This window comes from Talpa europaea (assembly GCF_964194135.1).
Source record: "Talpa europaea genome assembly, chromosome: 5".
NCBI classification, from domain to species: Eukaryota; Metazoa; Chordata; class Mammalia; order Eulipotyphla; family Talpidae; genus Talpa; species Talpa europaea.
The window spans coordinates 56,701,279-56,713,744 of NC_140071.1; the positions used below are offsets into that span (position 1 = coordinate 56,701,279).

Here is a 12,466-nt window from a genome sequence, read left to right on the forward strand (position 1 = left end):
AGCAATGATTAGGCAGGAAGCACATGAATCCTGATTGATCCTTCCTGCCTTGCTCGGCAGTAGAGCATGGATGCCCGAGCTGGACACCTGGTTTCAAAGCTTTGGCTAAGTCACTGTGTGCCTGCTGTGTGACCTTGAGCAAATCATACCACCTCTTGTACCTCACTTCTCCCAGGAGTACAGTGTATTGTGAGAATAAGCGATATACGCAAAGCACTGTGGGATGGTTCCTGGCACACAGTGAGTGTAGGGTCCAGCTCAGAACAGTTAAGAATCAACATGTTTGTGTTGCTCCTTAATGTTTGTTCTTTTGTACACCTTTTTATGTTTTTAAAATTTCTCTTTCCTCCCCCTGCCCAATTTCATTAATTTGTGTGTACATTTTCACAACACAATATATGTACATGTTTCACTCATCCTCCAACGAAATTCTCATGTAGATGTCCTATTCCCTTCCTTCCCCTATCCCCCCTTTCCCCCCCCCCACGTGAATTATTTTGCTAGTTTGTTTTCTTTGGTTATTTATATTCCACAAATAAGTGAAACCATCCAGTAAGATCTAAACATCTCTAAAGAACACATTCAGAAGGCCTCCAGACACACGAAAAAATGGCAAATATCATTATTGAACCCAGTACTGTCATAAAGTGATTATACCAATTTTACAAGTATCATCTCAGAAAATATGCACTTAACTACACACAATCCTATTATCTAATTTTAAAGGCAAGAAAACCAAAACTCAGAAACTATATATCCAGTCAGTGGGTAGATTGGTTTTCTACTGCTGCTTTACAAAAGACCACAAACTCAATGTCCTTACAACATGACATTATCTTTCTGTTCTGGAAAATCAAGTCTTTGGAAGGGGGCTCTATACTGTCTCCGGGGGCTCTGAGAGAATCTGTTAACTTTCCTTTGCAGTGTCCTCAGACCACCCACATTCCTTGGCTCCCAGTCCCTTCTTCCATCTCCAATGACTACATCACATTGCTCTGACAATTTTCCCTTTCTAACATCTCTCGTCACAGTTGGGGCATCATCTTCTCTTTAGAGACTCAGTTAGATTGCACTCACCCAACTAACTCATGTTAATCTCCATTTCAATATCCTTGCCTGAATTAAATCTTCTGCAAAGTCCCTTTTTCCATGTCAGGTAACATGTTCACAGTCAGGGATTAGAGTATAGATATCTATTTTGGGAAGGTGGGGCAAATGCATTCTTTTGCTTACCACTGGGAAAAACAAAATTTGGATGTTGGGATAAAATTCAAGTGTGATTCCAGAATCCATACTCCTCCTCCTTCTTTTTCTTTCTTTCTTTATATATATCATTTTTAAACAATGTTTGCCCCCCACCCCAAACAGGTATAGTCCCCATAGAATTTCCTTGCTTCTTCTAATATACAACTCCACACAAAAGCTAAATTAAATGTTTTTGTTGTGTTTTCTGGTGGCCAAATCAAGCATGGCATATAAGTTTAGTGCAGCTGCAGGCAGCCTGAATCCATTTACATTTTAAATTGAATTAAATGGTCCTGAAGTACATTTTGTTTATTGTTATTCATTTTGCATTCTCCTTAAACTCAGCAAAACCCAGTGCTTCTTTGCAATTGCAAAGCCTTATGATAATGCACAAACATCTAATTGTTTTTCCTGCTCATTATTTAAGCTAACTGAAAAATAAGATAGGAACCAAGGAACTTCTTTAGGATTTGCCAGTGAATTACTAATCCTCTTAAGCAACCATTTTGAAGTAAGATTAGTAAGTGAGCCTTGAACATTTGACTCCCTTGCAAGGTGCTTGATGACTACTGGGGGCCTGCATTAACAAAGCACTCAGATTCCCTCTGCTATAGCAGCTAGGTATGCCTGTATGTGGATATTTAGCCCCTAAGCCATGGAAAGAGACATCCTGTACTTGCTGAATGCATTATAATAAAGTAAAAATCAAAATCAACAAGCAACTATAAACCAGAGACACACTGCTGGGGGTGGGGGGGGGGTGGCGAGAGAAGGGAGTAGGATCAAAAAAGGGGGATGGGAATTGTATGGGGACTATAACCAAGATGAAAATGCATACATTGTGCAAAAATGAAAAATGATGTAAAAAATATAGAAAAGAAAAGAAAAGAAAAGAACTAGGCTTAATTTTTGAGTACTAATTCCAATTCACAGCACGGTTCAGTTACAGACATAGTGCCATTAGGATAAATGAACAGAGAAATATTTAGTACGAGTTCTTATAAACCAATCTGTTATGGGTTAAAATAAATAGTGCCCCCTCTTCTACCTCACAACAGCTTGTTGAAGTTCTAATCCCTGGTATCTCAGAAGGTGGCCTTATTTGAAATTACAGATGTGATTAGTGAAATGGAGTCACATTTAAGTAGGGTGGGGCAGTGTTCTAATAGGAGGAGAGAGGAGTGGGAGGAGAAGAAGGTGACCATCTGACAACAGAGGCAGAGGGTGGAATGAAGAAGTTATAAGCCATGGAACACCAAGGAGTGCCAATAAACAGGTAGAAGAGCATAAAATGATTCTTCTTACAGGTCTGGAAGGAACCAATACTCAGTTTTGAAATTCTAGAATTATAGCCTGTCCTAAAATCTTCCCCTCACGCCAGCCCTTTATCTCACTTCAGAGGAATGGAGAAAGAGCCCAAGAAGAAACACATGTAATGTTAGTTACACAAGCCTGAGAGTCCTTAAGTTACAGCCAGAGATACAAGTACATTGCTTGACTTGAGATTTAACCATAAAGTTAGAAAACCCCCTCCCGCATACCAAGAATGCTATATATACTAGAGATTACCACAGAAAGAGCTGTAAGACACAGATTCTCTCTGAGGAGGAGTACTTAGGGACGCACAGTCAAAAGGGTAAACAAAAACAAGAATACTAGATGAATGTGAAGCCTCTGGCATCAATAGTTACAGGAAACAATAAACACAGCCTAACTTCTGAATACATTAACATAACTAAATACATTAACATAAATGTTCACATTAGAGGCCTACTTCAGTTTCTATTATTCAATACAATATGCCCAGCTTTCAAAAAAAAAAAAAATTACAAGGCATGGATAAAACAATCAAAAAAATAGTCTGAAGAGATCAAGTAAGCATCTGAACTAGACTCTGATAAGATACAGATTAGAATTATCAGGGAATTTAAAATAGCTGTCATTAATATCTTGAGGGCTCTAATTGAAAAAGTACCTATAAGAACACACAGGTATTATATAAGCAGAAAGTTGAAAATTCTAAGACTTAAAAGTGAATGCTATAAATCAAAGCACTAACTAAAATAACAACAAAAACCATCTAGGCATATATATTTAACTTGTAGAAATCAAAGGTAAAGAGAAATATTGAAAGAAAACTACCTTATAGAAACAGAAACAAGGATAACAGTGAATGTCTCTTCAAATACCATGCAATCAATCTGAAGACACTGAAGTGAAATTAAATATAAAGTGTGGAAAGAAGAAAAAGTGGTAACCTAGAATTCTACACCCAGCAAAAATATCCTTCTAAGTAAAGGATAAATGAAGAAGAAGGGTCACTAGAAGACCTGTGCCATGAAAGGGTATTAAAGAAGTATTAAAAGGAAAATCAGTATTAAAAGGAAAATAGGTTAGAAATTTGGATCTATATAAACAAAGAATGAGTATTAAAGATGAAATAAAAGGTGAAACCAAATCTTTGATTTTTAAAATTCTTAACAGATCTAAAAGATAACTAGTTAAAATAATAACAACATTGTATTGGGTGATTATAGCATATGGGTAAGTAAAATGAGTGACAGACAGGGAGGAAGAATTTAAATCTTTAAAAAAGAAAAATAGGTTAGAATAGATCATCTTTCTCTATTCCCCCTCCTGTCTGTGACTGAAAAAAAAATCAATTTTAACTTATTTTAATTCTTATTTTGATATCTACAAGGAAGAGTTTGTTGAAAGGTACAAAGAGCTTTTGAAAACATTTTCCTGATCTGTTACTTAGTAAGTTTGGGTTTCCATATTTCCATGCTGTGAATTGCCTTTAGCAAGTTTGTCTAGTAATTATAATAAAATATTTGATTTGCTTACCTGGTTTAGCATTCCACAGTGCATTGTGCTGTGAATAAGGAAGACACAAGGCAGAAGGGAAATGGCCATTTCATGATATTGATTTTACTGTCAGAGACACCATGGGACATATGCCTATCAATCTACAAAAGAAACAAGCCAAGCTGCCTTCTGTGCCTAAATAGAGCTCGAATCAGTTTGTGATTACCTCCAGGTCTGTCAATAGACTTCCCTTCCCTGGGTGGCTGTCAATACACTTCTGACCTCAGCCCATACTTTTATGATACAACTTCCCTGTCAATCAAAAAGTTTTGCTCTTTTAGATGATTGCTTAAGTTGCAGTGCTCATTAAAAAAGAAAAGAAAGGCCACTTTGGTGCTAGCCTCCAGAGCATTGTGGAAACGACCTTCCCCTTTTGAAATGAGATACTGATTTTGCTTCAGGTTGAAGCTTTTGAGAAGGGAAAAAAAACAAGCTTAAGGCCTACTCACAGTCTTATCCCAAGGTTTTCCCTGCTATAACTCCATGTAATAAAAATCCCCAACAAGCAGAATTCTAGACATAAGGCCAATTTCCAATTTGAAAAACATGTTGTTAATGGCAGCCAGATATAAATGAATTCATACCTTTTCTAGCAGTTACTCGCATTCTATTTTTGCCCAACTGGGAAATTAAAGTGGCATGAAAATCAATGTTTTACTTTGATGAAAAAAGGGCCAGATAATCAATCACACATTGATACACTCCTTCCCTGATTAGAAAGTTCTTCAAAGCACAATATGCCTAAATAAATTCCAACAGGCCCACGTGAGTTAGATGCAGGCATTAACTGGAACAAGTAGCAATTCTTCTTGCTAGTTAAAGATCTTTAGCTAATCAGAGGCCCTCCAGTTGTATAGTAAGGAATGTAGTCTATGGCTCTGTTTGAAATTTTACCCACACACTTCAGGGATATAAAGATCTTCTCAGGCCAGGAGGCTCAACTGCCCAGCAGTAAAAATGATAGCTATGGCTCCTTTCCAGGATACTAGGTATTCACCCTAAGGACTCTAAAGCCCAACAGTCTAAGGTTCAAGCCCTATAGCCAAATGGATTGGTTTTCACTTTGGGTATCAGGTTCTCTAAAACGGGTGTTTGGGACAGAATGCAGTTTCTTCTTACGAGGAAAAAAGGGGGCTTTAAACTGCTGTTTCAGATATGAGGCCCATGTGGATACCAAGAGTAAAGCTTCACATTTAAGGAAGTGATTCTGGGCCTCCCTGGTGGCGCAGGGGTTAAAGACAGCTCTGTTGAACTATCGCCAGCCACTACAGCATGAGTTCCATCCCAGGCCCACCAGGGAACAACCCACATGGCGCAATAGACCTCTCCTGTCTTGCCCGCTGCTCCCCTCAGCAGTGTGTTTCAGTAGATCTATCTGCCTATTCTGCTTCCCACTCTCTCTGGTGAATCCTCTTACCCCTACCCCCCGCACCTCTGGCTTATTCCCCAGTTCTTGTATGCATAAATAAATCTTTAAAAAAAAATAAGTGATTCTTTTCTTGTTTCTCATTTGCCAGTTGATAATATACTGCCTCATATCACCCTAAACCACACAGTCTAAAGTCTAGCATGTTTCTGCCTTTTAAGCTCAACCAAGATATGATAAAGCATTTATAAAGTTATTAAAACAAGAACATTGTTGCATATTTGCCTCTTTGCCAACAGTCTGCAAAATCCAAAGAGTGTTTTGGTCATGAGAAATGAGAAACAAAGACAATGCTTGCTTTTATTTCAATTTTAGTGATGTGTAAGTTCAGGTTATATTGGTATTCACAAAAAACTAGATACTTAAAAACATGGAGGGGACAGAGGAAAGAGGGAAAGGAAATAGATGACTTATGGTAAGAGGAAGTGAGGAGCCTGTAGAGGAGCAACTTCCAAGCCAGTGGGTGGCACTCATAACCAACTAGATGGTACAAAGTATTTTCTGGACTCTACCTCCTGGTTGGGGTCTGATGGTAAACAGAAGCAGGGGTAGTCCTTTGGCAATTAAACCTTGGGGACCTAGGCGGTTAAGACCCCTGGTGAGGAGTGTCTGTGGAGAAGCCACCAGCTTACCACATGTGGTTGAACAGCTTGGACCCTGGTCTCTGCAAAGCAGCCACTATCTGGGCAGAACAGATGTGATTTTTGCCATTTGCCAGCTTGTATATACCTTCTCTCATCTCTCTTCTCACTCCCTATGTAAATAAGTTTTGTCATCATTACTTCCCCCCATGTTTCTGCTTTGGAGTCAGGTCCTGCTCACAGATAAGAACCCACCTACTAGGTCACCCCCAGTCCCTCAGGTTTGTCCCACTTCTTCTTGGCTAAATGGTGTGCCATAACAATAATGCAATTTCAGAGACTTAAGAAGGTTGATGAAATTTGCACCAAGTACAAAAAACCTCTACCATAATTTAGTCACCTGACTTCTCCAGCTTAAAACTGAAGAACTTTTTGTAAATAAAAAAGCAAGCCAGTAGTGCCAAGAACTCTAAGGTAAAATAAAAACAAAAACGTAATTACTGGAAATTTCTAGGGCTGTAATGTTGTTTTGATAATGGAGAGGCCAGGGGAGCACCACTTAAACCATTTCAGTCTCATCAACAAGAGACAACCTGACATTACGCCCCAGCAAGTGTACAACATTACCAATGCAGTCTCGTTGCCAAAAATGTTAACCTGAATCTGATTATGAGGAGACAATTAGAATACTGCATAATAATGGACACTATACAAGAAGCCAGCTGTCTTGGATTCTTTCAAAAACTCAATGATATGAAAAAAGAATTATTCTAGGTTTAAAATCTAAATAGTCAAGTGTAATGCAGAAATCTTAAATGGATTCTGGGTCATGAAAGAATCAGCATCACATGAAAGAGATCTTTGGGGGATTTGAGAAAACTGGTGAACACATTTTATTAGATATTGCACTAATGTAAATTTTCTTAGGCGTATATGGTGTTAATGTAGAGAAATGCCATTCTTAGAGGTATGCTGAAGTATTTGGAGGTAAAGCGTTGTAACTGTAGTGTCTATAACTTTCAAATGACTCAACACACACATTTATGGAGAGAGTAAATGTGGCATAATGAAACAACTTGGTGAATCTAGGTGAAGGGTGTATTGGTGTTCATTATACTCTCAGTGCTTCTGTAGACTAAACACTTCTTTCCAAAGCTAGGGGAAAATTTTGTTTTTCCTGACATCAAACTCCTCTTCCTTTTATCCACTCTCCAACAACTTTTAAATTTTGACTCATTTGGGATTTCTAAGGTTTACAGAAGTAGAATAGAAGATGCTTACCCTTAGTAGGAGAAACATTTAATTCACGGAATTGGAATTAGTTGTGAAGCTACAGAGCTCTAAATCTTCAAACTCTTAACAATGATTTTGCATGTTTATTTCAAATAGCTCTAAGTGTGGAATCCAAGAACTGCCCAGCTCCAGTTTGGTGTCCTTTACTTTTAAATATCTTCACCAAACTATGGTGTTTGAGAATCGTTTCCAAATGTACAGCAAATGAAACAATGGCAGTTCATTCTCTTTTATACATCACTTTCCACTGCATATGCAGTATTCCCGAATGTACACATCCTTAAAACCACTGTTTTCTTGTAGCAGGTTGACAAGTGATACTCCCGCTGACTTATAAAACTACATGCGGTCATTTCTGTTCTAAACCCAGAATTTAGCGTAGCACTATGTATGACACAAAAGAAAAATTCAACAACCACTAGTTGGATAATGAAATAGATAAAATAAATATCTATGCTGAAGATTTTCTAAGGGAAACTGTAAACTGAGTATTTTAACATATTAATGATATGGGGACTACTTTAATAATAAAAACTTTAAAATGTTATTATTGGGCAGAGAGTTGAGAAAAGCTTCTGGAATGTAAGAAATACGGGACTGTAATTATAGACTAGAAATGATCATTACCTTGTATCAGGAACCATAATTCAACCAGAGACATGGCTGAGCTGTTTGTCCAAAACTTTACAGGTTTGCTATGAAGCTGCATTAATAAACAAAATCTGTAAATCAATAATCACATTTTACGTCTTGAGTACTTAGAAATTCAAAATAAATGAACTGTTTTTTTCCTCAGCTATTTACAAAGTCTATTTAACATTTGAGTTTCAAAAATGAATTAAACCCTTTCCTTCAGATAATTTTTTTTTGGCAAAGTAGCTATTTTAGTAACATTTGCTGTAACACTAAAATGAAATCTGTCAGGAACTAGAAAGATGAGTATTTTACCATAATTGAAAAACTAGTGCAGATTTGAAAATTTCTGATTAGCATTAGTGGAAATAGTACCTCCAATGACAATAATTAAGTCAACAAAAAGAAATGGCTCTTCTTAGATCAGTTTTGAGGACTGAGTAATAATGATAAAGAAATATCCCATTAAAGAAGCTTTTAGTCTTTAAATGAAAAGATAAACTAAGAGTAACATCTGTAATATGCAGCAGTGCTACCTATGAGGACAGAGTCAATGACAGAGTATGAAAGAAAACTTCCTTTCACTGGGCAATTTTTATGAATTCTTTTTTTGTAGGGCAGGAAAAAAAAATCAAAACAGTCAAAGGTGAGGTATCTTTGGAAAATTTAATTTGGACCATATTTTCCCTCTTGCTGAAAACATCAAATATTTCCATACATTTTGGGTTCCACAGCTTACAAAGGGGCAGTGGGTTTCCCGCAGTTACATACTGTACCCAACTTTCTATAGAAAGATCAGACATTTTCCAACTTTGCTTTTGAATATTTCCTTAAAAATGCTTTAAAGGTTTCTTTCAATACATGGCAAGTAAAACAAAGTAAGGCTTATTTTCTCCTTTTCCCCCTTTTTGGTACTGCATGTTGAAGGAATAAGGAAGGAAGACTTGTCACATCAGTGTGGGTACCCTGGGGATTGCTGCTAGGTCCTCAGGGCACACCCGTATCATCGAAGCCCTGCTGTACTCCTGCACTGAGGAACCTGAGATGGCTAAGTGCTGAATGTACTGTCACAGCCATGTCACAGCACAGGGGGTCTGTGGGCTGCCTGGTTCTTCTCGGTGCTCATGGGTCTCCTGACTATCAATACTAACAAAGGAATGAAGACCAATCATAACCAGAGGTCTCCCAGCGGGTACTGCAGTACACATCTTCACTTCTGTTGGCCTTACAATGTGCATTTAAAGACTATACATAAATACTGAAAATAAAATGAGAAAAAATCCCTTTTACTAATAATTCTTATATCAAATTACTAGGATGAAAATAAGAGGATTTGTTTGAATAAACATATTTTTGTCAGATGGAAGCTACTCCCTTAAAAGATAATCTCAATTTATCTTTGTCAAGTATATTTCTGCTTGTTGCACATTTTTAAATGCATCATCTGAATAACTTTGTCATTTTTCAAACTTTCAGTTTCATTAGCTTAAAAAAGGATATGGCAGCCAAATTTAATTTTGGTTGAAGAAAAACATTTCAGATATTAACCCTCATCTTCTTAAGTGTTAAGAGCACATGATTAACAAGTAATCGAAGTTTCTTCTCTTAACAGGAAACTAAGCTCTAGTGTTGTCAAATCTATCTCTAGTAAACACAGGGCCCCCTTATAAATACAAAATTAAATTCTTTTCAGGAACAGATTTGTAATTTTAGTTATGCAGGATTTACATCTATTTGCCGAGTTTTGTAGTTAGAAAAATGTGTGGTCTTTGCCTCTTTATTTTCATACTCAAAGGATTTCTTCATCGTCTCAGCAGGCTCTCAGGGACAGATGGCAGGTTGCATTTCTCAACTTATTTCAGAAAGAGGAAGCAGCCACATGTTATATGATCTCAGAAACCCTGTAAAAATTCCTGTAGCTGGGTGACGATCTCTGTGTCCACCGTTTCCATAAGGGACTGAAAGCCTTGCTCTCCCAGCAGTTCTTGCTGGGCCTTCAGCTTTTCATAGATGAACTGCTGCAGTGATACCGTGTGCACCGGGTCCTTCAGGGCCAGCTGTGAGACAGAGAGGAGTTATACTGTGTCAAAGAGGCAAAACAAATCCCTCATACTTGCAGCTAACACTCTCTGTAATGTCTTTGTAAGTAACAAAACTGCTTCTGTTTCCTTTCTATGGAGGGATTCTAAAACAGTCCTGTGTTTTAAAGAAAAGTTCATTCAATTAGTCTAACTTCAGTTTTCTAGAACCTTTGAACATATTGACTGATTAGCCCTATTTCTTAACAGCTAAAGGTTTGTTGATGTAAAGCATCAAACCCAGTTAACGTATCCTAAAAGAAACAGCATTTACACATAATTGTTCCATGGTTCTAGAAAGATCAGGTACTCCACTGTGGCAGCTCAATGAGACCCTCAGGACTGACAGTGGACACTGATATTCAGGGTTGCTACACTACTTACCTTCAAACGGTTTGCAGAGAAGGAGAGAGGGAGAAAGGAAAAACAGATAACAAAACATATGCTCCCCTGCCTCTTTAGAATAGCTGGGAAACAAAATACAATTAAAAATAATTCATAATTCTATTTTCGTAAGATGATAATTGTAACAGAAAACATTCTAGTCTCCATTCTCTTTTCAGTGCCTATGAGTTGCACATAAACATATAAGTAGATACACAATTAGCACAGGTTTTTGCATTTAAATATTACACAAAAAATCCTACTCTAATACATTTTTAATATTCTTATTAGGTCAATAATTTTCTATGATAACGATGTTGAAGTAATCATGGTGTAGTTTAAATACAATCTTAATTGATTCCACTGAAAAACCTATCACTATTCCACTTTACTACAGACACAGCTTTTCCTCTACATTGGATTATTTCCTTAGAATATTTATCCCTCAAGAATTACTAGATTAAAAGGTGCTTAATACACCTGTGTAGTTGTTTTCCTCATGGTTTGTACCACATGAAAAGGTACAAGAGCTTTCAGTTTATGACATTGCTGTTATCACTATTTAAATGCTTATAATATAACGAGTAGAAAATAACACTCTATTGCTTTGAGGAGCAATTTCTCACATTATCAGTAAAGCTGGACATCTGCAAGGCCTAAATAATAAACAAGAGTTTTTGTGCCCACTATGACTACACAGAAATTCTTTCCTTTCCTCAGTGGTAACTCAATTTTATTCTAGGTAAATGAAGAAGCTGAATCACATCTGCAACTTGAGCAATGTAAATAGATTTAAAAATAATAACAAGTGGAAAATCTAATTGAGAGATATAAGTAGCACAAATTTGAAAATAAAATACTTTATCCACATTTATTATATGATCACATGGTTGGTCTTCATTCTATTAATATTGTATGGTGTACCACATGACTTCCAGATGTTAAATCCACCTCAAAATCTGGGGATATATCTTGGATCATGGTGTGTAATCTTTATTTATTGCTTAATTATGCTTATAAGTTTGTGTGTATGTGTGAGTAGGGGCAGGAGGTTGCATTCTATATTCAAGAGGCATACTGGTTTGTAGTTTTCTTTTCTTGTGATATTTGTGTTATACCAGCATCATAGACTCAGTGGGGAAATGTTCCATTATCTTCCATTTTATAGAAGAGCCTTTAAATCCTTGATCAAATTTACCAGTCAAGTCATTTATTCATGAGTTTTTATTTGTAGGGGATCTTTTATTTATAAACTCAATCTCTAGTTTTTAAGTCCATTCAGATTTTCTACTTTCTGTTTTGCCTATTTTGGTATGCCACTTTTTTTTTTTGACATTATTTTATTTATTTTTAAGATTTATTTATTTATTTATACAAGTACTGGGTACAGTCAGAAGCACGGGAGGGTGAGAGAATTCACCAGACTCAGAGCAAAGAGCAGAGCAGAGCAGGCAGACTGATGAAGTACACTGCGGAGGGGAGCAGCGGGCAGCAGGAGCGGTCTGCACACCATGTGGGACCCTCACCCGGTGGCCTGGGATCAAACCCGAGCTGCAGAGGCTGTGGACAACTTCACAGTCCAGCGCTCAATTGCTGCGCCACCGGGGAGGCCCGGTATGCCACTTTTTAAAAGTATCTCTCTTCAGGATAAATTTTACAAATGTATCACTTACACTTTTTCTGTAAGTATTCTCTCAAATGTGAGATGTCTATTAGTCAAAGACCTAACAAACAAAACTTTTAGTATGTTCCTTCTTGCTAAAAATTTTCAAGCACTAATATTTAGTTGTATTTGCAGATAGGGCCTTTAAGGAGGTAATTAAGTTTAAATGAAGCCATAAAGGTGGAGCCTTAATCCAACATAACTGGGGCCTATAATATAAGAAGAAACACATATACCAGGAATGCAAGCACACAGAGAAAAAGATCATGAGGACATAGCAAGAAGCCTGAAATCT

General features: G+C 37.1%; 1 protein-coding gene across 1 annotated transcript in view; it reads right to left on the bottom strand.

Annotated features, from left to right (window-relative positions):
• Positions 1-9,658: 9,658 nt before the first annotated feature.
• The window catches only part of IPO11 (importin 11), a gene marked incomplete at its 5' end in the record, with an annotated part of 133,096 nt that continues 130,288 nt past the window's right edge, over positions 9,659-12,466 (bottom strand). The window contains one exon of the mRNA XM_084233994.1: positions 9,659-10,103. Within this exon, the coding sequence (XP_084090120.1) occupies positions 9,939-10,103 (165 nt within the window). The 3' untranslated portion in view covers positions 9,659-9,938. The remainder of the gene's footprint in view (positions 10,104-12,466) is intronic.